Raw genomic sequence first — 27,397 nt, forward strand, 5'->3', positions numbered from 1 at the left:
CCAGGAGGTTTTCTCATGCAGTTGCCTATATGGGACAGCAGGCATTGGATTCAAGTGGGCTAGTTACGCCTGGGACATGTTAAGAGCTTTGGCTTTCAGCACTGATGCAGGTGAGTGAAAACCAGTGGCAGTGGTAGCTGCTTTCTTCCATTAAAATCACTGCTGCTAGGACAAGCTGCCTTTACATATTTTTTACTGATAGAGATTTTAATAAAGTCACAGCCACTTGGTCAAAATTCTAGTGCCTATCTCTGTCCTCACTGGCCTCTGCCATTTACAAGATAATATGTCACTTAAACATACATAATTTATACACTTATACAAACAAAACGCTTAAGTCCTAACTGATATACATGGAATCGGTATGTAGAAAATTGTTGGCTGTATATAACAGTGCCAGAGATGAAGGACTTATGGCCTGTTTCATGTCCTACACAACTAAATTCAACTTACTTAAACTAAAATTCCCCTGTCGTATGTGTTTTTAAAATTCACTTGTTGGTTAAGCACAGGCATTTCCGTTACAGAAACATTTCTGTTTTCCCTGTTCTTTAATTCAAGATGAGCCTATTGCTCTCTCAGATTTGATTTTTCATAGTTTAAAGATTATAGCTGACTTGCAGCTTTGAAAAGTGTTGGCATTGCAAAGCAACAGAGTAGCTGGCAACCCAGTCTTCTGACTAAAACCAGGCACATACTTCAGCCAATTTAACTGAGGCCCAGCAGATGTCACCCTTGACAGTCTATGTCAGAAATGTATTTTTGTAGTGGATTCGCTAAAATTCATGAAGTTCTAACATGACGCTGATGTAAACACACATACAAGTGGCTTTTTAAAAGTCTCAAAATACTGTTCCACATGGGACATACTTTTCTTATTGGGAAAATCAAGAAAATAATTGAAACTATTAGAGAGTGCTGATCTGTGCTTTAAACATTTCCTTCTAGCGAACATATCTATATCCAGCAATTCTGCCAGCCCAGATATTTGTAATAATCTATGAACCCTTTTCCTTAAATTGAAAGTTGTCATATAGATATAATCTTACCTATGTACAAATCTTTTGCTCTCTAAGTAGGCAAGTGCTGTGCTAAGCTGGTAAGCATAGAGTATCAAAGAGGCCAGATCCAAACTGTATTTTCTTACTTGCAAAAATGATCTCAGCTTTTGGATAAAGAAGAAAAGAGAGAGATGTCATGACAAATTAACAATGAATCTGAAGAAGAGAGAAATCTCTAACTGAGATTTACACATTTCACAGTAGACAATCCTCCCCTTTAAACTGGAATAGAAAAGAAAGTCAGTTGTCATACAGAAAACACACTCTTTGGGCTAAATTCAGGCTGTTTCTAATGTGTGAAAAGAGGTAGCCAAGTGGGATGCAATTTTTGCACCCCACTTCAGTCTCCTCTTGAAGCCAAAGAGCTCAAACACTGCTGGGCCCACTTGGGTCAGGTGCTCCTGAACCTCTCCACATATTCACTCCTTGGGAACTGCTCATATTGCTGGCATGAACAGTCTCAGCAGATAACTGCATGGGGTTTGCACCCACACCTGGGCCAGCCTGAACACAGAGCAAATCGATATTGCTTGGGCAGCATTAATTTATGCTTGTAATTGCACAGATTTTACTAGAGGCCTGGATTTAGCTCAGAGGAACTAACACTACATAAATTTTCTACAAAAATAAGTCTAGCAAAAGGCAATTACACCACAACAGTGTAGCACTGGCTTTTGTTTACAGGATTAAAATAAAGATTGAGAAGAAAGTTGTATGCTGAGAAGGAGGATTTGGGAATTAAAGGGAAGAAGTGTCATCTCTGAATAAAGGAATGGAGACAAATTGTGCTACCCACTTTGGACAACTCTAACAAACTACAGTTTAATCTATCTTATTCAGATATTTTCATATTGCATTATAAACCATATAATTACGTCACCTCTAAAGTCTTTCAGAAATGTCTGATTTAGAGAAAATGAGTCAGAATTAAAAAAAATCTGACATCATAATTCCCGTTTTAAAGACAGCAGATAATTTAGCATTTCTCTTGGTTGTGTGGATTAACAAGGAAAGTCTTCACTGCTGGGGCCTCCACAAACAAAGGGACATTCAGAAAAAGAAATGTAGGTGCATTGACAATGTACTGTGAAAAGATCCCTACTTCTGAAGATGCTATCAACTGCAGATAGAAACTGCTTACAGTAGGTGAAACTTCATGATGTAGCAGAGATCACCTATAGTTGTGCTGTATTAATGAAAATGCTGCATAGGTTTGCACGTGCTAAATGGGCTCATATACACTGGCACTGAGCAAAGCTTAACAAAGCCACTCAGGATTTGCAAAGAAATGTGGATGATTCCACTGTGATATGTTTCTGCTATGGTTTTCCTCATGAGACGCTCATATAATACGAGCTACTCCAGCATTCTTCTAGTGTCAAACAGCATGGTATACGTATTTTTGAAAATGTTGTTTATAAAGCTTATTTAAAATTTCACCTTACAGACACACTAACATATTAAGGCTTTACAGAACCTTGCTAAATAAATTCTAATATAATCACAAATTCTATTGCTATTGTAGGAGGCTGCTATCAATGAGGGTCCTACCTAGGCTGTGCTAAATATTAATGTACCAGCTGAAAGGCAGATGCCTTTAGCAATGACTATTAGTGCTGTAACTGCACGGCAAGTCAAATGAACTCAGTTTTCTTGGCATAAAAAGGACACAATATGCTTTCCTGTATCTCTCAACACACAAGACAAGAAAGTGGATATTCTTAATCTTGTTTTTTAAACTATATTCCATAATCCCTTAAAGGAAGTAGAGCTGTGAAATCTCTTCTATGCAATATTTTTAACTGAACCATTTGTGTCCAGATTTCACAGTCTGAAGCATATACATTTTAAATAATTCACAGTAACATTCTTTCTATTCTATATTACCATGTGCACCTCTTACTTGACACAGATATTAGCTCTCACATTGTATCAGCAATTCAAAATATCTCTGAGAACCATAGCCTAAATCAACCCTGCTGTAAACAGGCTAATTCCCGTGACTTCAGTGGAGTTATGCCCAATTTGATCCCATGATCCTAGACTTCACTTGTTTGATGAATTTGCCTTAGAGTGTAATATTTAGAACCCAATCCATTAGACTGAATAAGCAGTTCCCCGGTCCCATATGAAAGTGTCTGTGGGATAGGAGGGAAGAAGAAAGAAGATACTTGGGAATTTATCATACCTCCCCTAGTGTACAGAGCTCCATGATTATCCAGACTGGGTTTTCCGTAATAACTCCAATCAACTTCACAATGTGAGGGTGATCAAACTGACGCATTGTTACTAGAAAGGAGGAAGCAGGTTTACTCATTAAATACAAAAGCTGCCTGTTAAAGCAATAGCTGTTAAATGAAAAATGTTTTTGCAATAAGAGGATTCATTTAACAAGCTTTTACTGTAGGTCTGAACCAACGGTCATGTAAGGACACATAACCAGATTGTTTTGGGCCTGATTCTCCATCGCCTTGAATATTGTTTAGTCTTTTATACCTATGCAGAGAGAGTCTAAAATGCTATCTGATCAGAATACTCTCTTTACACTGATGTAAATAACTACAAGGTATAATGTATATCTTGACCAACCACAGATTACTAGTTATTTTTAAATGACGTATGATGATAGGTTACTCACCTTGTGCAGCAGCTGGAGTTTTTCAGGATGTGTCCCCCCTGTGGGTGCTCCACTTCAGGTGCGTATGTGCCCCTGCACCTCTGATTGGAGATTTTTGGTAGCAGTGCCCATTCTGTCCAGGCATGCACCCTACACATCTTCATGCCCCATACCTAGGCTATATTGGGCTGCGCACACAAATCGTCAGTTCTGTCTGTACGGCAAAGCCCACAGAGGCAGCTCCGAAGCAGAGGGGAAGAGGGTGGGTAGCGGAGCACCCACAGGGATCACATCTTGAAGAACTCCAGTTACTGCACAAGCTGAGTAATCTCTCCATCTTCTTCTTCAAGTAGTGTCCCTGGAGGTGCTCCAATTTAGGTGACTCCATAGCAGTAGCCCATTAAGGAGGTGGGAGTTTCAGAACAGAGTCCATTACTGAATGTGCCTACTGCCCCATCTGATTCTGCAATGTCAATTAAGATGACGTGGTCAGAAAATGTGCGCACTGAGGACCATGTTGCAACCTTACAGATTTCAGTAATCAGAATGTATTGAGTAGAGCTACGGTTGTAGACTGTGCTCTAGTAAAGCATGCCCTCTTAGGGGAGATGTAACCTCAGCAAAACCATAATAGGCAATAATATATCCAGAGATCCATTTAAAAAGTCTCCAAGTAGAGACAGGGGCTCCTTTAGATCTGCAATAGAAACAAAGAGTCTAGGGTGGGGGTTCTCAGCCTTTTTCTTTCTGAGCCTCCCCCTCCCCCCGCCAATATGCTATAAAAACTCCATGGCCTACTGGTGCCACAACTGTTTTCTGCATATAAAAGCCAGGGCCAGCATTAAGGGGTAGCAACCAGAGCAGTTGCCTGGGACCCCACGCCACAGAGGCCCCCCATGAAGCTAAGTTGCTCCGGCTTCTGCTGGGCCCCAGCAAGACTAAAACTAGTTCTGCTTGACGGACCCCTTGAAACCTGCTCATGGCCTCCTAGGGGGTCCTGGACCCCTGGTTGAGAACCACTGGTCTATGGGTCTTCCTGAATGACCTAGCCCTGTCCAAGTAAAATGCTACTGCCCGCTTAACATCTAGTGTACTAAAAACAGATTCCTGTGTTGACTGATGAGGCCTGGGGGAAGAGTGGGGGGAGGAAGGTGAATAGTTTGCTTGATATGAAGTTCAGAGGACACCTCAGATAAGAACTTCGAATGAGGTAGTGAAGATCCTTCTCCTTGGAGAACAAAGTAAATGGAGAATCTGCCATTAGAATTTCCATTTCCCCAAACCTTCAAGCAGAAGTGACGGCCACCAAGAAGGCTGTCTTCAAAGACAGCTGCAGCAACGAGGACATAGCTAATGGTTCAAAGGGTTGTCTCATAAGACCGTTAAGAATCAGACTGAAATCCCAAACCAGTGTTGGGGTTTTACACAGCAGGAAAAGATTGAGAAGTCCTTTTAGGACTCTCGCTGTAGTTGGATAAGCAAACACTGAGAAAACTTCTACTGGCACATGGAAAGTTGTTACTACTGCTTAATGAACCTTGATGGAACTTACAGAAAGGCCTGAATTTTTCAATTCCAACAGGTAATCCAAGATCAAGAAAAGAGATGACTGGATAGGAGAAAGATGATGCCAATTAAACCAAAGGTTATATCGTCTCCATTTTTGAAGGTCTATCTATTAGATTCCTTTCTGTTATTTAACAGGGTATCTTTTGTACTTCCAACGAACATGTGATTTCTAGTCCTGAGAACCACTGAGGAACCAAGCTTGTAGTTGCAGAACGTTCGAATTGGCCTGAAGTGTCTGACCCACATCATGAGATAACAGACAAGGTCTGACTGGGAGCCACAATGGAGGACAAGCTAAGTTCCCTCTAAGCTGTGCAGCTGGGCGGCCAATCAGCAGGCAATCAAGTGCAGTGCACTTCAGGTGTCCCTCCCCACACTGCCATGCTGCTCCTGCCCTCTGCCTTGGATCCTCCTGCTAGCTGCGCAGAGCGGGTGAGGGGGAGGAGGGGACTGATGTCAAGGTGTCCCGCTCCCCCTATCCCTGTACCCCATCTTCTCAGACCGTGGGGGGGAGGGGACACACATGACAGGGCTCAGGACGGAGGGAGCTTGCTGGCAGCTGTTGAACAAGCAGGCTTCAGACTGCTGAGTGCCAATCTACTTAAAAGAGCAGTGCATGTCTGTCTGTCTCTCTCTCTCACACACACACACACTCTTTCACACTCACCTCCCACCAAGCGAGGAGGGGTAGCTCAGTGGTTTGAGCATTGGCCTGCTAAACCCAGGGTTGTGAGTTCAATCCTTGGGGGCACTTAGGGATCTGGGACAAAATCAGTACTTGGTCCTGCTAGTGAAGGCAGGAGGCTGGACTTGATAATCTTTCAGGGTCCCTTCCAGATCTATGAGATAGGTATATCTCCATATATAACAAATTATTATTATTGTCGTTGATACTTCTTTCAAAGTGTATTTTAGTGTTTTGACTGGTCTATTAATTTCATAATTTTTTTTCTCTTACGCTTAAATTTAATTCTTTGAGTAGTGAGTTCTAAAATGCCTAACCTGTCCTGACTGGAGTAATTATCCCTATGGTAAGTTTAAAAAAAATATAATATATCTAGGTTTTTTGTTTCTACAGTTGGCACACATCTTCACCAACTACCTAGATATGCACATAACACAATTCACTCCGCACATGGATGGAAAAAATTAGAGGGAACACACAGGGCAAGAGGTGAGTTTGATCAGGTGAGGAAACCAAACTTGTCTTGGCCAAGTTGATACAATCAAAATGACTTTGGCATGGTCCTGTCTGATCTTGATAAGGACCTTCAAGAGCAATGGAGTTGGAGGATATGCACAGAAAAGACCCTTTGTCCATGTAATAAGGAAGGCATCTCCTAGATATTGGAGATTGAGCCCTGCCTCTGGAACAGAATTTCCTGCACTTTGCGTTGGCTGCTTTGGCAGAAAGGTTGACCTCTGGAAATCCCCAACCTCCAAATATTTTTTTGAGGTCCTAAGAGTCAACTGCCATTAGTAATTTAGAGAGAAACGTCTGCTCAGGTTATCCACCATGAGGTTTTGTATATCTGTGAGGTAAGAATCTGAGATGACTATCCAATTGGCTATGCACCAGTTCCAAAGCTTTGCTGCTTTGGTGCAGAGTGAGGAGGAACATGCTCTGCCCTGACAATCAATATAATACATGCACACTGTGTTGCCTGTCATGATCTTGGTGGACTTGTTTTTGAGCAGGGGAAGAAAGTGCAGGCAAGCATTTCTGACTGCCCTTAACTCCAACAGATTGATGTGCAAGTGCTGTTCCTGCTGTGACCATCTGCCTTGGATCAAAATGTGCTCCTCATTCCAAAAGGGAAGCATCCAATGTTAATACAATTGTAGGAGGATTCTGGTTGAACAGGATTCCTGCACAAACTCTGGATGGATTCATCCACCAGGTGAGTGACTGTATGACCTGACTTGATACCAATACTTGCTTGCTGAGAATGTGTTTGATGGGTACAAAAACAGTCCTGAACCAACCCTGGAGACACCCAACATGGCATTTTGAGTCACAAAATCACAATCCGCCATATGTCCCAGCAGTTGCAAACATGTTTTTGCTGGCTCTTGAGGTATGAGCTGCACTCTTTGAATAAGGTTCTTCAAGAGGGTTATCAAAGTTATCAAATCCAGAAGTGCTGTCCCAGTGGTTCTCTGTGAATCTTTTCTAACTTAAGTACAGACCACACTCACTCCAGGCCACCTTCATGACCACTATGCTTTATTATACTGTTCCTGCAGGCCACTGCCTGTAGTGCTATTTATATATTTACAAGTCCAAGCCAGCTTCCCATCCTTGCTTCTGCGGGGAAGGGTATCTACTCAGGCAATTGAACAAGCATGTCAGACATCTGAAATTCAGGATAGTATCCCTAGCAGTTATAATTCTGTCCCTAGAATTAGGGGACTGGTTTGCAACCCTCGACTTCAAAGATGCCTACTTCCACGTAGCAATTCATCCTCGACCTCTTAGCTACTGGTTGTGGTGGCCTATGGAAGACAGAAAATTGAGCAGTGTGGAATCTTTGTGCCAGCTGAGGCCTGCTAAATTTTCTTTGTTTACAGGCACATATATCCTCAAAGACCTAACTGTTGTCCTACAGTCCTTTGGGGTATGAAGCGAGTCGTCTATGGAATCTGTAGGAAGCTAGATAGACAGATAAACCTTCCATAGTCGATTGTACCTCCCCTGGAAACCTAGACAACTGAAGCCAGGAAGCTTGCCTCTTCAGTACCACAGTGGAAATAGACCTGGCTGCAGTGTCCGCTGCACTGAATGAAGCCTGCAGTGAAGCTTTTGCTCAAAGCTGACCCCCCTTTACTGTAGCACTGAACTGTTCCCGATACTCCTGTGGTAAATGGTCAATAAAAGCATTAAACTTCTCATAGTTCAGGTAGTCATATTTTGCATCTGCACCTGGGTGATTAGCTATCCTGAACTGAAGTGTTGCTGTTGAATAGCTCTTACGAACAAACAGGTCCAGATATTTCTGGTCCTTGTTATAAGGGGTGATTTTTTTGGATATGCCGCTTGCCCCTTTCGTAGTGGATGTGACTGCATCCACAACCAGAGTTTGGTGCTGGATGAGAAAATAAAAATTCAGAATCCCTGGGTAGTATGTATGTATGTGCATATATATATGTGTATATATCAGCCCTCTTGCATGCAGGAGTGGGCCGTTACTGGACTTCGCAAGATGAAACTGGGAGGCTCAGGAGCGCTTCATTAATTGTCAGTGCCATCCGTGCTGAGGCAGAAGTGTGTAAGATGTCCAGGAGCTTGTGATGGGAATTCAGACTTCCTCCAGGAATACTTGCAGGTTGTCAGCAATCCACTGCATCAGGTCCTGGAATTGTCAGAAGTCGTCAGCTAAAGAAGGCGGTGGTGGCACGACTGCCTCATCCAGCGATGACAAAGAGATGTTTGTGAGGGGGGTAATCTTTTTCTCTGCCCTTGCCCTCTTGCTCCTCAAAGGTCTTCTCAGGCTCAGAATGGGGAAGAGGGATGGATGGTACCAAGGAACGAGGTCTTCTATGTTTTCAGTGAGACTGAGTTGAGGTCCCTTAAAATTGCTGGCAATACATTGCCCATGAATCGCTGTAAGGCCAATGAAGGAGATGATAAGGCACAGGGGAAGGAATCCAATGCTGGTCATCCCAATTATTGGAAAACAGAGGTCTGATGCCTTGTATCTGCAACAGGGATTAACACCTCCTGGAATAAATTGGAGATCCTTGAACACAAAGTTCAGAGTCTTAGTCAGGATGCTCTTCCACATATTGTATCAGCAGTGACAACCCATCCTCATGGATAGTTGAAGATGGTGAAGAGGTAGGTCTCCCAGAAACATAAGCAGACAGTGACCCAGCTGATCTCAGTACCAATAGGCATCCAGAAGTTGCAAGGAGCAGAGACTCAGGCTCATTTGGTACCAGTAGATAAGTTCATGGAGGACAGGCTCATCAATGGCTACTAGCCAGGATGGGCAGGGATGGTGTCCTTAGCCTATTTGCCAGAAGTGGGCGACAGGGGATGGATCACTTGATCATTACCTGTTCATTCCCTCCTGGGCACCTGGCACTGGCCATTATTGGAAGACAAGATACTGGGCTAGATGGACTTTTATTCTGATGCAGTATGGACATTCTTATGTTCACGTCTTTTGAGTACTGGAAACACACAAGAAATCAGTACCGGGACCAATGATGCTGCAGAGGCCATTGTGCGAGGCACTGGTGTTGGTACCAGGGGGGTTGAGTATTCCAGTGAAGCTGGTCTCTTGGTAGTAGTAGTCTTCAGTACCGACCACATACTACTAAGGTAAGAGACTTAGCTGAAGACTTAATATGCTTCATGGTACCCAGAATACTCAGAGCCTCACTAGAACTCCTCTCGGGGCCTGAGGCCTCCAGTGACTGAATTGTTTTTGATGAAGAACTTTATTGTTTTGCATCTCTTATTCCCTTCCTTATACTTGGAGTGGGAAGCTCTTGGTACTGACGGTGTGGTTATTGGTACCTCAGTCAAGGAAAGCGCTTGAGACCAGGATTTCGGTGCTGTCTTCCTCTTGGAAGCTCTCGGTGGCCTTGATCTCAAAGACTATGGGGCACTGGCAGATGAGGAGGGTCTCTATAATGGGGGTTCCCTGTACCCTGATCCGAAGCCAGTCTTTAGGCTTCCTTCATCTTTGATGGTTGTGACAAAGTTCTTCCTCTACCTTGGTGGGTCCTGTGCTTATTGACAGATTTGCTCACCTCAGTGATCTTCCCCACAGTCTCGGTCAACTTCTCCTGTGTCTGATCACGAGTGGGGAGGTTTGGGGGGAACCCAGGCCCGCCCTCTACTCCTGGTTCCAGCCCAGGGCCCTGTGGATTGCAGCTGTCTATAGTGCCTCCTGTAACAGCTGCATGACAGCTACAACTCCCTGGGCTACTTTCCCATGGCCTCCTCCAAACACCTTCTTTATCCTCACCACAGGACCTTCTTCCTGGTGTCTGATAATGCTTGTACTCCTTAGTTATCCAGCAGCACAGCCTCTCACTCTCAGCTCCTTGCACCTTTTGCTCCCAGCTCTTCACACGCACTTCCTCTCCTCTGGCTCCCCCTCACCTGATTGGAATGAGCTCCTTTTTAAACCCAGGTGCCCTGATTAGCCTGCCTTGATTGGCTGCAGGTGTTCTAATCAGCCTGTCTTAATTGGTTCTAGCAGGTTCCTGATTACTCTAGTCCAGCCCCTGCTCTGGTCACAGAACAGAAAATTACTCACCCAGTGACCAGTATATTTGCCCTCTACCAGACTCCTGTACCCTACTGGCCTGGGTCTGTCACATGGTCTATACTTAATTTCCCTATTTTTAATGAGATAACCATTTAAAAGAAGAGCAGATTTTACACTTGCAGGGAATGTGAGTCTCCCAAGCAATGAATGCAGTGGGAGTGCCCGTCACTAACAGGGACTGCCTCTTGACAAGAAAGGCACCTTTTAAATCCCAAGGAGCCAGGCATCCCCAACAGAAGAGAAGTTGTTCAAGCCCCTAAACAGGGGAAACAAAAATCCAAAAATGTATTTCTTTAAAAAAAAAGAGAATAAAGGTTCCAACTATAAAGTACTAAACCTACGACTAATAAGAACTAACTATACAGCTAAAACACTAATAAAAGGGGGAGACAGGTACATAGCAAACAGGCACATGCTAGATTCTTCTCTGGCCAAAGGTGGCTGAGAACGATGTGACGGTGGTGTGCCCATGTAGCCCTATATAGCCTTGCTATGGGGCACAAGGACCTATAGCGCACATGCATGGGCAGAACAGGCACTGCTACCAAAAATCTCTGATCAAAGGCATAGGGGTGCATGTGCACCTAACGTGAAGCACCCACAGGGACATTACTCATCGAAGAATATAATTTATGAAAAGTTCATTTGCACATTTCTTGTTTGTTAGAAAGCAAATGGAAAAGTAAAATGTATAATTCAATAACCACATAAAAATGAATTTCAGTGCTATGACACCCAAAGAAAATCTTATGTAATGATTTGGTTTACATCATATTTTATTTGCTATGGGCATAATTAACTTATTTTTACTCCCAGCAGCGCAATAACGAATACCTTTCATGTGATAGTTGTATGCCTTATTTACTAATGCAATGGGGGAGATAATATTTGCTAGCTGAAGCAAAAACACCAGCCTTTTGATTAGGTTTGATCTCATGACACACAGCAAGCGTCCTAAAATATATCTTAAAATTATGTTTCCTTTATCTTTGCAGCTCATACTGTTGCGGTGGCTCAACAGAAATGTATATTCTTCCCTCAAATTAAATGGCCTACTTTAGTTTACATAATATGGGCCAAAAATAAAAAAAATTGTATACTTTTGGCTTCTAAACAGCAGATTAATGCTGCAAAAATGAAGGATTTTTGTACCCATAGTCTCATTAGTACAGGAGTGTCCTCTCAGGCGCCACACAGCTGTCAGGTAATTAACACATTTCACAATAACCATCCCTATTATATTCATAAGAATTGTCTAGTTAATAATGCAATATTGCACCCCCCATGAGAAAACTTACAGAATTTAGACATAACAAGGTGCCCTGTGATTATATTCCCTTTGAAACTTTACAATACATTTATTAAACAATACAGGAAATCAACAGTATACATACAGCAGCACACTTCTCTCACAGAACAAAACAAAGGTATAAGTAGAGGTTGGTTTAGTAGGGTAAGTTGAGTTGGAGGATAATGGATGATAAAGGATTATATTGCATTTGTGGCTGAATCTCTTCCCTTAACCATTCACTTCCAGGCTTTATTGAAATAGACAATTTTTGCAAACTAAGTGTCTTTTTTGAAGGTTTGGAGGAGGGGCAAAGCTACCTGGACTCCATTGAAATTCACTTCCAGTCTTAAACTCTTAGTAAATACAATTTATTTATTTGGGAACAGATTACACCATGATCTTGAAAGCTTCAGAGTGCTCTTGTGATAATCACACCCGAAGCAGTTTAAAAAAAACACCAGATTTATTAATGTGGACTACATTGTATTGATTTGATTATGAAGCAGGAAAGTAGCTTAAATTGACCAGAGAGGTTCCCTTAAAATGAAGTTACTGCTAAAAATAATAATTCATTATTCTGTCTGATAGGGTCCTGGCAGTTTTAAATACTACAGACTTTTTTTCTGGTGACAAATGTACTCTAGGAATTAAATTAAATTGATTTTGCTTGATTGACTCTCCCAGTTCCAGAGAAGCAAAGCTATTGTATCAGTGTACTACCTAGTTCTCACATTAGTATATTTCTCCAATTTTCTGTCCTGCAGATGGTTTTCTAAAGACAAGATTCCCTAATCACTAGCATCTGAAAAGAATTAATATTTTGGAGGAAGAAACTATTCATTATAGCAAGTGGAAGATGGAAAAAACCCTCTGACAAACTGGCATCTGAAGTGGCAATTTGCAACTTAATTGTATACAGATGTGTTAATGTTAACATGCAGCTTTGTGAAATAGAGAGATGAGTTTAAGACATCAACAAAAAAAGCTATTGAAGATAGAGATATAGATCTTAAAAAACATTTTCTTCCCTGCAATAATTTTTCATTGGGTCATTTTTCATGTTAAAGGACCTGCACTATCACTTTTGTATCATCATAAAAAACCTAAACAAGCCTCGCCCTTCCCTTAAAAAACAAACCCCAAAACCCACAGGTTATGAATCAAAATTGAAAAAAATCTGAAGCAACATAAACCAGACATAGTCAGCTCTGTCACCTGTAAATTCTTATTACTGTAAGTATTAAAATTATGGTTGGGTCCAGTTGAGGTTGGGGTCCACTGTGCTGGACACTGTAGTAACATGGAAAGGAGTCAATCCCTACCCTAGAGTGCTAACAATCTGAAGACACAAACAAATGAAAGGGAATGGATGGGGATACAAGCAAACCCACAAACAAATTAGTATGGTGAGGAATTGGCCCGGCTTTTTAAGTTAAATGAGATTGTAGGGTTTTTTTTTTTGTTTGTTTTTTTAACTGGGGCAGAGTAGAAATAGGAAATAAGGAAACAGAAAAAGAAAGGAAGGGGAAGAGGAATAATAATAGCTTGTCACCAGCCTACCCACGATCAACAACTTGGGTTTATATGCATTACCTCACATCAGAAGAGAGTCTTAAGAAGGGATCTAAGAAAGGATAAGGAAGAATCTGTATGGATATTTACTGAGAACATTTTCCTACGCAAATGGGGTAGTATGTTCAAGGCTGGGAATGCTGGCAGAGAGACAGTGCAGGTCAACATTGCAAAGGGTTAACAGATAAGCTAGGTAGCAAGCGTCTACACTGTGAAGGGCCTTAAAAGTAAAGACAAGAAGCCTGTATTTATGTGGAGGTGAAGGGGGAGCTGGTGAAGGGATTCAAGAGGGAGCTGATGTGATCAGAGCAGTAAACCAAGAAGATTATGTTGGCAGCAGTAATCTGAATAGACTTTACACGGCCACGGTTGCAGAAGTCAAGGTCAGAAAGGAGGACATTACAGTAGCCAAGACATGAAATGATGAGGGCTTTGATGAGAATTTTGAGTGTCTGGACAGAAAGGAAAAAGGCTGGATTTTAGAGATGTTGTGTAGGAAAAAGTGGAAAGATCTTGAAAGGGTCCAAATACATGGGTCCAGACAGAGGGCAGGGTCAAAGATGACATCCAAATTATGGTCGGTATTGTATGATTGGGAAGATGATATTATCACTGGTGAGGGAGAAAAGGGAAGAAGAAAAGGGAAAAAAATCAAGAGCTCAGTTTTGGAAATATTGAGTTTAAGATGATTGGACAGCCACAATGAAAAGTCAGAACGGCAGGATGAAATACTAGATTGAAGGGAGGGAGTAAGCTAGCTCATCAGTAGAAAGGTAGAATTATGAGTCATCAGCACAAAAACAGTAGTCAAAGCCACTGTAGAGGGAGAAGAACAGAGGCAAAGAATGGAGCCTTGAAAGACGCACACAGAAAAGGGGAGAGGGAAGGAGCATGACTCACCAAACAAGATACTAAAAGATGGTTCAGAGAGCTCAAAAGAGAATCATGAGAGGACAGAACCAAAGAAGCCAAAGGAACACAAAATATCAAGATGTAGGAAGTGGGTAACAATACAAAAAAAACTTCTGAAAGGTCACAGAGGATAAGAATAAAGTATGGGCCCAATATCTGACCAACAAGAAATTGTTAGAGACTTTAGAAAAAACAGTTTTAATGGGGTGTAGAAGATGGAAGCCATATTGAAGGGGGTCAAGAAGAGAATTGAAGGAAAGGAACTCCAGATGTCTATTGTAGACAGCATGTTTAATGAATCTGGGAACAAGGTGTAGAAAGAAAGGAGATTGGGAGATAGTTTGAGCAGGAGGCAGCACCAAGGGTGTTTTTCTTTCCTTTTTGTCCTTTTTTTTTTTTAAATGATAGGGGAAACCCAAAGGATTCTTGTCACGGGACAGGAAGTAAACTATTATCCAGGATGGGGAGGGATGGTATCCCTAGCCTCTGTTTGCCAGAAGCTGGGAATGGGCAACAGGGGATGGATCACTTGATGATTACCTATTCTGTTCATTCCCTCTGGGGCACCTGGCATTGGCCACTGTCAGAAGACAGGATACTGGGATAGATGGACCTTTGGTCTGACCCAGTATGGCCGTTCTTATGTTATGTTTTTAACCTGATGAGAGTGAGAGGTTGAGAAGAAGGGACAGGGCAAGGAAAGTTAGAACATAAGAACACAGAAAATGAAAGACGGATGGGCTCACTGTGACATAGTCAACTAGGCAAAGTGATGGAAAGCAAATCACTTAGACCTAGACTGTGTCGAGCACGTACTGTGGGAGCCATGCTGCATGGGCCAGGGGACAGATAAAATGACCTAACACAGGCTGATCTTTTCCTTCTTTCAGGAAAGAATCTTTTCAATGTTTCTACTAAGAAACCAATGCTCATTTGTTTACTACATGGCCTTTTCTGATTGGTCATGTTCAAGATGCAAACAGAAGCACTCTCATACATAAATCATTCTTTTCTGTATTGTTAGGAAGCATCAACCTACCATGTTTCAACAACCTTCTCTTTGTTTGCTTAGTAAGTACTGTGAAGGGCCTTAAAAGTGTAGACCAGGCCTAAAAAGGAGCACACAGCTAGAGACATACCATGTTTTTTAATTAAAAAACCTTGCACTCAAAAAGGAATAAATCTTTAGCATTGAACATAGCAATTTTGTACAGAGCATTAAACAAAAGTGACTAACATGGAATAGAAATGCCTTCCTACCTTTGGCCTTAATCAATATATTGATGCAATACAGTGATTTTACCTGATCTCACAGGCGTACAATAGCAACAAACAAGAATAACATGAAACAAGACAGTTCTATGGCCTGTAATGTCAATTTATTTTACAAAACAGGATGTTAAGGAAAGAAAATCTCTTAGGAATTCTTTTTGCACGTTAACCCCACTTGCCCCTCCCCACCCAATTATGAATATTCATTTGAACTTTTATGGATACACTTTCTAACACACTAACAAACTCACAAAGTTCTGCAAAGCCTTCCTCTGTATGCATAAATGCTGGTTTTGTTAACATGATGAGTTCAGGTCATTATGAAATTCTTGCTCCAAATATTCAAAATGTAGGCCCCTACTCTCTCCAAAACAATCTAACAAATCCCTTCTCACGGCATAAAGTCTTAGCAATCTTACTATCAGACAGGAAGACCTGTCCCTCTAGAAGTGTTATGACACATTGCAATAGGTTAGGGTTTTGTAATATCTAATGGGGAAAGGAGGATATGGGAAATTAAGTCTCACTTAACTTTCCAAGAAGGTCTCTTTCCTGAAATCTTAAATGTGTCATGCAGCACCATCTAATTTGGAAAATCAGATACTTCATGTGTATGCATAAGCAAAATGGCTGATTTTTAAGATCTAAGCAGAGCTGTATGCTGCATATCAAAGGACAGGACCAAGCTCATGTGTAATAATAAAATGTTTAAAAGCATATTAATAGTATGTGGCACAAAAAGCTAAATGGACTTCAAGAAAGAGAAACTCATAAAGAAACAAAGTGTTTTAAAGGACTGTTTCCAAAAGTTAGATCAAAGAAAATGTTCTGTAACTTACAGGCTTCTTGTAAGAATTTCTCTCTCACACTGTCTGAAGTGCAGTTTTTACATGTTTTGATTGCAACAGCCATGGCTGGATTTTCCTGCAAGAACGAAATGTCAAATAATAAAAATGAAACCAATCGCAAATACACTTCTTAAACTACAGAATGAATTTTAAGAGACAGTAACAGATACTTAGCTAAGCACAATATTTAGTTAAAAAAAACACTGGGAACATGAAAGTGTTCATGAATTAAAAAAAATATAAAAGATTAAACATTTATAACCAATACATTTTACATTACATGTTTATATCTAGAACATCAAGTTAAACCTGATCAGTCTGAAAGTATTACTTCTAATTTATAATAATAGATAATTCTAAAACAGATGACCAGCTCATCTGAACCTTGGTATGCATTTTCTAACATTGCTAAAAAGGTGGCACACTATGGACACAATGTTAAAGGATGTAGAAGAAACGAATAGCTTCCAGCTTTAAAAATGTATTTGGCTTGTGCAACAAAGAAGCCTATGAAAAGCAACACAAAGGATTTTCTGGGGGTTTCACACTCTTATGGGCTTCTGCACTGGGGAAGCTGAATGTAATTTTGACTGACTCAAGCCTTTAATAATAACCACATCATTAACAAGATGCACAGTAATTAAATGTTTCTATTTAACTCATAAGCTAAGAAAGAATGTTAAGTGAAAATTTTACGAAATAGACTGCCCATTAGTTAAAACAGGGTATTTAAAAGATTTTTTTCTGGTACATCATCTATATTCAAAATCAGAAATAAAAAAGATATAGCAGCCAATCGTTCCTTCTCTGGGTGTAGAAAAATGAGAACACTTTTAAGGCCCTCCTGAGCTAAGACATCATCTTTAATTTTTCTATGGTATGTTTTATAAATGCTCTTTTTACAGGTTGCAGACAGCACACAGAGGGAGCATCAGTTTTTCTTTTCAAAAAAGCTTTAGGATGTTCAAGCTTCATTTCTACTGGAAAATGTTATTTTGAAATATTTGTTTGAATCCAAATTAACTGAATAGGTAATCTTCAAAACAAGATAGTAACATTCATTTACTTGTGGTTTTACAGCATTCTCAAAACAACAGCTCTTCCACCTTACAATAATAACTGCTACAATGGAAGCATATCTTGATGATGATTTCTGAGCCAATACAATTAATTATGTCCCAATACAAAAGCCTGGGTCCTGCAAACATGCAATTCACATGAGTTGTCCCATTGAGTTCACTGACAACTGACATGCTTTAACTTTACTATCTGTATTAAGTGTTCACATGACCAGGGCCTAAATGATAGAACTATAAACTATTTGCAGAGATGAGATTAAAAATTCTTTTTTGCTCAAAAATGCTATTTAGATGGCCAGGGAACATCATGTTCTGGATTACGGAGTTGAGCTCCTTACCTCTCTCTGAGGTAAATTGAGCTGAGGATGCTGGGCACCTCACAGGATAATTAATCCTTGTGTGTGTTCATTCTGTTCCTATTTTTATTTCTATTTTTACATACAAATGTTACTAGGATAGAGGAAAGATTATACTTCTTGGGTTTAAACAATTTTAATATCTATTTTCTGGGTCACTCACAGCATCTGCTTCTTAATCTTGCTCCCTTTCAATTCCAGTGATGAAACAATATTAAAATTCTAAGAAGGACCCTGAGAGAGAAACAGATACATTTTAAACACAAAAATACTCCATGTCATTTTAAAAGTTGATTTTGTGGATCTATTTTTCTCACACTCAAACACAGTAATTGATTAGTATTCTGAATAATTGATGGTCTTATCTATAATATTTTAGGGTATAATTAACTGTAAATTTAGATGATTTTATTCTACTCTGACATAATGCAGTAATGGTTTCTTCGGAGGGTATTTTGGAGATTACTATAAAATGTACAACAATAGAAATCAGTTTTATTGTTGAGTGAAGTAGTTTAAGTCTTTGTAACTGGCAAGAATTTCCAGGTAATGTGCAAGATAAATGTAGCAGGAACTGTCATAGGATAGGTTAAATAATGAGAAAAAAATTAAATTGGTTATGAACAGATTTTGGGTGAGGTTGAGGGAGAGATAATATTAAGGATACAGATGACTGTGCTAAATCTGCCATTATAATACAAGGATAATGATTCTGACTAATGAAAAACAAATAGCTTTTTATATAGTATGATGATTTGAGTCCTTCAAGTTTGTTCCAATAGGCCTCAATTCCAACCCCTAAAACATAAGGTCCTATACACACATTTTCCATTCAGCCTTTAGAAACAAAGGCTGCTAGTTATTACCAACTGTTACCTGTCTTATGAATGTTTAATGTAAAAGTGACATTCTGGAAGAGTAAATGGTGAGCTGGATTCTTTTATGACTTGTGCACAGTTATCAAAATTAAAGATTCTTTGAGTGAAATGTAGTAACTACTGGGAATAAATCAGCTTGTTTTTCAGATTCCAAGATATGGCACTCTAACGATATCACTTTTAACAGTAATTTTTCAGACTAATCTTTCATCGAATTTGTAGAAAACAAATCTGTCACTGACTTAAATGGGTGCAAAACTGGATCATAAGACATTTTAACCAGTTACAGGAGCTTTTCTGTAAATTTTGTTATCAATCAGAAAAAAAGACTTTTTAGAAATCTCTCTCACTTACTACTATTAAATTAATTTTTCACTTATTTTCAGATCCTCAAAAATGCGTCCTTTTAGTCTTGATGACCCTAAACTAGCAAAATACTTAAGCACATGCTTAATTTTAAGTACATTAGTCTCACTGACATCAGCTGGACTACTCATGTGCTTAACTTTAAGCATATGCTTAAAAGTGCATTGCTGGATCAGGGACAAAATTACTATGTATCTTTTGAAAAGAAAGCTACAAGTAATAATTTGACTAAGGCATTCGTTTGTGCAAGTGTAAGTTTAGTTCTGATAAAAGCTGCCAGACTTGTGATAAAGAAGAGCCTGGAGGTGCAAAGCCATGCCTGAAGCCTAAACTGGAAGGGCACTCTAGGAGTGACAGGGCTGTATGTTCTAGGCCCTGATCCTACAATTTACAATGTGTAGGCCAACTGCTTTGCCAGTGCAGAGCCCCACTGACTTCAATGGAGCTTCATGTGGGCACAACAATCTGCCAATGCATTGTAAATTCCAGGATTGGGGCCTTAATCATTAGACTCTTTGCTGAGATTGGGAAAAAGGGAGGGAGGGAGCGGCAATTAAAACCAGCTGTGAGTGTGGTTGTGTATAATGGATACTTGTTTACCAAGATCTAGGCAGACCACCAGCTTGTTTCATATAGGCAATTACACAGTTAAAACTTGGGTGCTAGACCATCTAACATAGGGGCAGGCAAACTTTTTGGCCTGAGGGACACATCAGGTTTTGGAAATTGTATGGAGCGCTGGTTAGGGGAGGGGGTCATGGCCTGCCCCCCCCAACCCCTGCCCCATCAACCCCCACCCCACTCTCTGTCCCCTGACCGCCCCAAAACCCCTGGCCCTGACTGCCCCCCTCAGCCCCATCCAACTCCTCCTCTCATTCCTGACGGCCGCCCGGGACCCCGCCCCCATTCAACCTTCTTGTTCTCCGCTCTCTGACCGTCCAGACTCCTATACACATCCCCGCCCCCTGACCACCACCCTGAATTCCCCTGGCCTCTATCCACCCTCCCCGCTCCCTGCCCCCTGACTGTGCTGCCTGGAGCACTGGTGGCTGACAGCGCTACAGGCATGCCGCCTGGATGGAGCCAGCCATGCTGTTGCCACCATGCAGCACAGAGCAGCGGGTCAGGCCGGGTTCTGCAGTTGTGTTGCCCCAATAGCTCACAGCCCCGCCGCCCAGAGCACTGTGCCGGCAGCAGAGCAAGCTGGGGCTGCAGGAGAGGGGGAACAGCTGGGGAGGGGTCGGGGGCTACCCTCCTGGGCCAGGAGCCAGGGAGGAGTGTCCCGCAGGCCGGATGTGGCCCACGGGCCATAGTTTGCCCACTTCTGATCTAACTTTATCAACAGAAAATCTCACTATGTAGTTAAGTATCTTCACTAGTAAAAGAGTAATGTCACAGACTAGAGTCAGATATTTCAAGAGAGCTAAGCACCCACAAGGGAAGCTCAGTCTTCAAGAGAGCTCAGTTTCCATTAAGACACTGAAACATGTGGCTAGACTAGAGGATGAGCTCTTTTGAAAATCTGGCCCCCAGCGAGTGGGGCAAGTCACATTGTTCTGTTCCCAAGACAGATAACCTAAGCATGCTAAGATATTATCCAGATGAAGAAGAAATCGCACAAGGTGGAGTAAAAAATCATCAGTTCTAATCGTGGCTCAATCAATGATCTGTGTGTGGCCTGGGCAAGTCTACCTTGCCTCAGCATTCCCATCTGTAAAATGGGAATAATAGTACCTAGAGTAGCTTCTTCATAGGGGCACTATGGGGATTAAGTTTTTACAGCAACTTTTTAATATATAAAGCTTTACATATGTGCTATACATCTTACAAATTCTATTCCATCAAGCCACTATCAATCAGCATTAGTTCACTTAGGCGGACCACAGATAAGACTTATCAGTTCTCTAGAAGATTTTCTGAAAATATATGTTCATATTAAAAAAGATACTTACTGGACTCATGTAAACTCCTTGATGTACATCTCCAAACTGTCCTTCACCGATACAGCGTCCCAGTTCAATTCTCTCCCTCTGAATCTCATAATCCCTGGCTGTAATAATACAATGGATTTAAACCTCAAACTACTGATGAAAAGCATTCAAATGAAATAATCCACAAGACGCCAAACTCAAAGTAACCCACTCCAATGCCTGACATATGAATAACTACATTTAAATTAGCTGGACGGCAACCTAGACAAAAACTGTATACACTGTAGAATCCTCTTAAATAATTGTTTGAATGAAAGCCCTGAATAAGACAGTGAAATATGACTTACTAAATTAATTACTATGCAATATTTATTCCAATGCAATAAATATAATTAAATCCTTCTTAATTAATTATGGCTTTTAAAGGGATAAGGAAAGGACCACAAATAGCCTAGGGTAATATGGAATTAATTAACTACAACCTAAAGCCATATGTTTAAGAGGATTCCACTATATGATATTTTAGATCTCTGAACCATCAAATGAGCCAGGAGTATTTTTAAAGAGGTGGCTGCAGGGGAAAAAAAATGGAAGCAGATGACTGGAAAACAAAATGAATAAATGTAAAACTTTGACTGTGTCACACTTCTAGCTGTGTATAACTGTACAAAACTGACATAAAATGTTCGTGATTTATACAATTTTATTAGCTTTGTCCTTTAGTAGACTAGGTACACCCAAGACAAGAAATAAGTTCACCAGTTCAGCAATCAAATTTATTCAGTTCCAGGTGAATTATTTAGTTGGTAATTTAATTTCTGGCAATCACTGAAAAAATACAATTTCAGGAACAGTGGAAACATATATAGTGTGACTTTCTACTGCTGTCATCACCTCCAGGGGAAAAAAATTGATTCTCATCCAGCATAGGCCTCATGCCTGATAATTTAATGGCATTATTAGCGCTACAGAAATGACACTAACTAGCTGGAAACGAAAGCAACCAATGCCTTTTTCATTTATTTTTAAAATACTGCATTTTCCTCTTTAAAATTCCAAAGCTAACCAAAGAATTGGTTTAACTATAGAAACACAATTAAACCAATTAACACAATGCTTACTAAATGAAAGTAAACAACTTTAAACTGAAAAACTCCAAATCATTTCCAAAATTGCAAGCACACAGAGATGGTTAAAGGAGCTCCTGTTACCTTCATCTATTCCATAGCTTTCTGCAGTGCATTTAAGAGAAAAATTAAACACTCACTTAGAAATATCTTCTTAAAATTAACAAAACATTTGGACAAATATTTCATAATATTTAAAAAGATGAAAAATGTTAGCTTAGCCAAAACGATAACTTACTCAAGTGATTTTATGTTTATACTAACACAAATCATGGGCCTGATCCTGCAATCTTTATTGAAGCAGGGCTCAAACTTGCAAGAGGCTGAGCACTCTGGCCCAATCCAGTGACGCAGGTAAGCACGTGCCTTGAATTGGACTTCTCATATGCTTAGGGTTAAAGGTATGTTTTAGTGTTTTGCTTCATCAGATCAAAGTGCTTAGCACTTTGTAGAAGCCCACAGGTTAAAGTTCTCAACTAAGTAAGGACTGCACGATTATTCGTATGCAATATCCATTTTTACAATGAATAAAACATACTATTTGTCATATTTCTCTGTGATCCTGGGTAGTATTTTAAAATAAATTAATGCAGTGATTTACTGTACACTACTCAAAATGTATTATTCGCTTTCAAGAAACATACGCTTTCTTGTTGCCAAACAATTCCCTCAGCAACAAACCAATGTTCTATTCTGAATGCCTAAGTGGTCAATGAAATGTCCCTCTGCTCCGACAAGAACCCAGGACTGCAGAAGTCTTAAGTAAATCATACCCTTGAACACATTAAGCATTCCTGAGTTTAACACGGATATGAATTTAACTATGTCACTGGGTTTTCCGCCCATCATCCCACTCCTTATCTACAGGCATGACTGAAGTGAGAGTTTTCTACACTTCCATGTACCAGTTACAATTCCATTACAGGTTAGCAAGTGATAAAAAATTACACAGCCAATCCCAACATAAATTGCAGCCAGAACTTTTAACAGATTTTCTTTTTAGGGTAGTTAACACTAATCTTCCAATTTCTGACAATGGCACAAAATAATTTCAGCAGATGGTGTATTAGCCTTTTGCCTTTGAAGACATAGGTTCACAAAAGCTGTGTGTTTTCCTCCATGTCATCAACACAATTTAAAATGCTGTGTTTTGGTATGAGATGGGATTTTACTGTAATATCATTGAGTACAGTAAAATATATCATAGAATTTGTTTACTTTTGCTTTAGAGACTGAACTTGAAGGGCTGCAGAATTCATGAGGCCTCAGAACATAATCTCACATAAAGAACATTTTCTTTGTGAGGCTTTGAAATGCAATTTAGTGCTTCCTCAATCAAATAAGAAGCTTTTCAGTCAAGTAGGAAAATTCCAAAGTTAACTAGTGTACTTACTTGAAGGCATTGTGTAAGTATCTTCTTCATCTATAATCTCTGCATAGTCATCTGTTTCTGTAAAGGAGGAATCAGAGAATTTTGGGAAAAAGACAAGCTAACAATTAAAAAAAAATCTTTATCCCACCTCCCACAAATAAAAGCTACTATGTACTTAACAACCCACTTTACACCACTGTGAAAATGCATTTAAAATAGCATGACTAAAATCTGCTCATGCACATAAATGATGATTACTTTATTGTCCACTATGTTTCAGTACACATACTTGTTTCTGTGGGAATAAAAGGAGAATGAATTTTTTAAACTTATTAACTCTATAATTCAGATCAACTAGTCTAAATCCATGACTTCTTAATAAATAATTTCTCTCAATATCATTAATAGTGATTTTCTTCAATAAAAAACCATTGTAAATGGACAGAGACTGCCCATATCAAGAGATTAAACTCCTTTCTCATCAGCAAAGTGCAAATGATGGGGGGGGGAAGGAACAGCTCGAGTGGTTTGAGCATTGGCCTGCTAAACCCAAGGTTGTGAGTTCAATCCTTGAGGGAGCCACTTAGGCATCTGGGGCAAAAATCAGTACTTGGCCCTGTTAGTGAAGGCAGGGGTCTGGACTCAATGACCTTTCAAGGTCCCTTCCAGTTCTCGGAGATAGGTATATTTCCTATTATTATAAATCAGGTCTTGCTGCATCACACAGGTAGAGCAGACTATGTTCAAGGACAGCAAAATGCATACTGTTTACTATGTGACTGTCTGTAGGTACTGAGGTATGTAGATTTTTCAGTTTGTATAGGGCTGAAAAATCCCTGGAGCTGGGACTCTTTCTTTGTAACAGTTATTTCCCTGTTAATATTAGTTTACATAGTTTTCTGGAAATTCACTTTGACAACTAGCCAGATGTTATTCTCCAAGTTTGTTGGTGAGAAATAATATCTCATGAATAGAAAATTTCTAACAAAGTGTCAGTTCTTAGAAAGCAGACGGTTTAAGAAAATTGACAGTACTTTTCTTTCCTTGTCTAAGCACTTGTTTATATATGGGTTTGGAAGGATTAAATTTTTATAATAAATGTTGGTAAACATTGATTTCAGCATACATAGTCCAACCAGGGTAAAATTATTTCTATTGATAATAACCAAAATGTACAGGTAGGCAAAATAAGAAAAATGCCACTTAAGAACTTATTAAAATTTGATTTAAGGATATTTACTTTGTATATTTTGACTGCTGATGTTGACAATTTTGTGTTTTAACATTCATAAAGCTTTAACTTTTTGAATGTCAGCATCTACTGTCATTAAATAATTATTGTATGATCCCTCCTTCCAATTTCCTGCAACTGTGAAAATTTAAATCTATAAAAATAATAAAACACTTGAAATCCATAATTTTGTGCAATTGTGAAAATTTAAATCTATGTTTAAAAATGAACGTTGATATTATCTGTCAAAATAATAAAAAATAAAAATTTAATTCTGGTAAGCCTGTTTATGTAACAGTAACTCCTAAAATGTTCTAATCTAGGTGACAAAGTTATACAAGGAGATACATTCCTTGCCCCAAAGCACCTTCAGTGAGAAAGTAGCTACTCAAGTGCTCTTTTCCCTAACAACCGGTCCCTTAATTCTCCCATGAAGCATAAATTTAACCCACAAAAGCAGGTCAAGTATGCTTGTAAGATTTCTAAAGCTCTGCCGTAATGGCCCTTGCCTAAATATACACAAAAGGGTCCAGATTTTCCAAAGCAAGGCGTCTCAAGTTAGTCTCCTGAATTCATATTTAGGCACCTAAATAAATGGCCTAATTTTCAAAGGTACTAAGCATCCAACAACTGCTGCATGTTCAGCACCTTTGAAAATCAGGCCCACTTCTTTAGGTGCCCCAATCTTAGCCCAGGTATTCAGATGAAGGCATTTGTAAGAGAGTGATTTTCCCCTTGAAATATATTGTGTTCTAGAAAAATAAAGCATATTGGCAGAGGAATTCCATTAATTTATTTTTCTTGATGGGTCACTTCCACTCAGGACTCCACAAAACAGCATCATGTGTTGAATATTTGATGGATGGTAAAAGAGTTTGCGGAGTGTAAACTGAAAACATGGACCAGAGGAAAGAAAGATTAATGTTTCCATTTTCTCTTGGCTCATTTACTTCTCCCCCACTACCGATCTGATACTTCTCCAGGACACAAGCCTCGGTTTGAGAAATGCGGATCTAAAGAATTAGCATCTATTGGAAAAGAAACATTTAACTTCCTATAATGTTGATGTATTGTGATATGTCATTGTTTTCTTGCAATAAAATGGCGAGATCATTTTAGCTTGTCAGGATAAATATTTCTGATTGATGACAGCTACTGTATCTGCTGTTACTTGAGGAGATACCACAGAATGGATAAGAGACAAGAAGAATGACATGAGTTTACTGTAGTTTTAAAAATTTCTTCAAGAGGAATTAAATAAATCCTGTGTTTTGGGAGCGGTGTCCCACTGGTAGTTGGAAGTGCATCACCACATTAAAATACGGAGTGATACTTACAAAATATGATAAAGGGTTCAAAAAGCAAGAATAACTGCTTTCTTTTAATAGAATAAAAGACAACAACTGAAGCTGGGAGTAGCTGAGGATCCCAACTGTGCTCAACATCAGTTCCTTTCTTGCTACAGACTAACAATCAAGTTTCAGTCAAGAAGTGTGTAATGAAGACATATTAGCCAGGATGCCACAGAACATCACTTTACAGGATTCCGATACATTGTCCAAGTTGAACTGGAAATAGTCTCAATGAGTCCAACATGCACTAAACGTATGTAAATAATTAAGAAAAATTAGTCTTCAGGAGTTTGACCAAAAGTCTCGCTACACAGCTGGCAGAGTTTAGAGGGTACAGAAAACACAGGTAAGTAAAAGGTTTGTCCAAGTCTTCAGCACTTCTTTTGGAAGTCAGCGGGAACCTCCATCATTCTTGTTAAAATCTGATCCAGGGGTATTGGCGGCCATCAGTCTTCAAATGGCTCAGACTAATATATCACTTGCAGTCTTTAAGTCAAGACTGGACATCTTTGTAAAAGACAAGCTATGGCTCAAACAAAGCTATGGGCTTGCTGCAGAAGTTCCTGGGTGAGGTTCTTTGCACTCTGTTATACAGGTGCTCAGACTATATGATTCTAATGGTCTCCTCAGCCTTTAAAATCTATGATAGTGACGTGGTCCCCAAAGATAGAATTTCCTATCACACAATTTTTGATGCCCCTGACAATGTAGAGAAATAAAGGATTAAACAGGGCTAGTGCCTCAAAAACAGATCAACTTCAAAAACAGCTCTGCACTTTTTCACTTCTATAGAAGAAATATACACAGCCAACCCAGGAGTCATTCACATTACACAACGCATACAAGTCTCTTTCAGGAAAACATAAGGTTGTTAAAATAAGGATATCTGTGTAGAGTTTTACTTGGTAATCCTGAATTTTTTTTTAAATTAGGCTCTAGAAAAACCCATCTGAGGAAACCGTGTCCATCACAGCAGCTCCATACACTAGATTCATGTTCTCTCTGAAATGTTCTGCGACACTGTCCCCTTTCAGAGCACTTTCAAATATCTATTCTTGCCTTTAACATATAACATGAAATGAAACATACATATACCCCACAGTAAAAGATTAGTAAGGTTAGCATGTAAGGGATGAACAGCTGTGTAACATCTGAGTTTATAAGAGAAATATGACCAAATGACTAAACCAACAGGTTTCTAAAGGCAGAGAGAAAAATTAAGTGGTGCTACCTTACTATGATTTATATCCAAAAGAACTAAGCAAAGGTTGGTTAACA

The 27,397-nt window shown here is 39.8% G+C and overlaps 1 protein-coding gene across 21 annotated transcripts in view; it reads right to left on the reverse strand.

The window, feature by feature from the left end:
• PTK2 (protein tyrosine kinase 2) overlaps nucleotides 1-27,397 on the reverse strand; it is a 430,903-nt gene that overhangs the window by 85,789 nt on the left and 317,717 nt on the right. For 12 of the 21 annotated variants that reach the window (XM_030546386.1, XM_030546385.1, XM_030546397.1 and 9 more), the window contains 6 exons: nucleotides 23,558-23,614; nucleotides 22,249-22,269; nucleotides 21,059-21,156; nucleotides 16,419-16,503; nucleotides 3,250-3,350; nucleotides 1,050-1,165 (listed from right to left, as the gene is read on the reverse strand). In XM_030546386.1, coding sequence (XP_030402246.1) covers nucleotides 1,050-1,165; nucleotides 3,250-3,350; nucleotides 16,419-16,503; nucleotides 21,059-21,156; nucleotides 22,249-22,269; nucleotides 23,558-23,614 — 478 coding nt within the window. The remainder of the gene's footprint in view (nucleotides 1-1,049; nucleotides 1,166-3,249; nucleotides 3,351-16,418; nucleotides 16,504-21,058; nucleotides 21,157-22,248; nucleotides 22,270-23,557; nucleotides 23,615-27,397) is intronic. The other 9 variants (XM_030546389.1, XM_030546388.1, XM_030546404.1 and 6 more) reach the window with 1 other exon arrangement.

This window comes from Gopherus evgoodei, unplaced genomic scaffold (assembly GCF_007399415.2).
Source record: "Gopherus evgoodei ecotype Sinaloan lineage unplaced genomic scaffold, rGopEvg1_v1.p scaffold_44_arrow_ctg1, whole genome shotgun sequence".
Lineage (NCBI taxonomy): Eukaryota > Metazoa > Chordata > Testudines > Testudinidae > Gopherus > Gopherus evgoodei.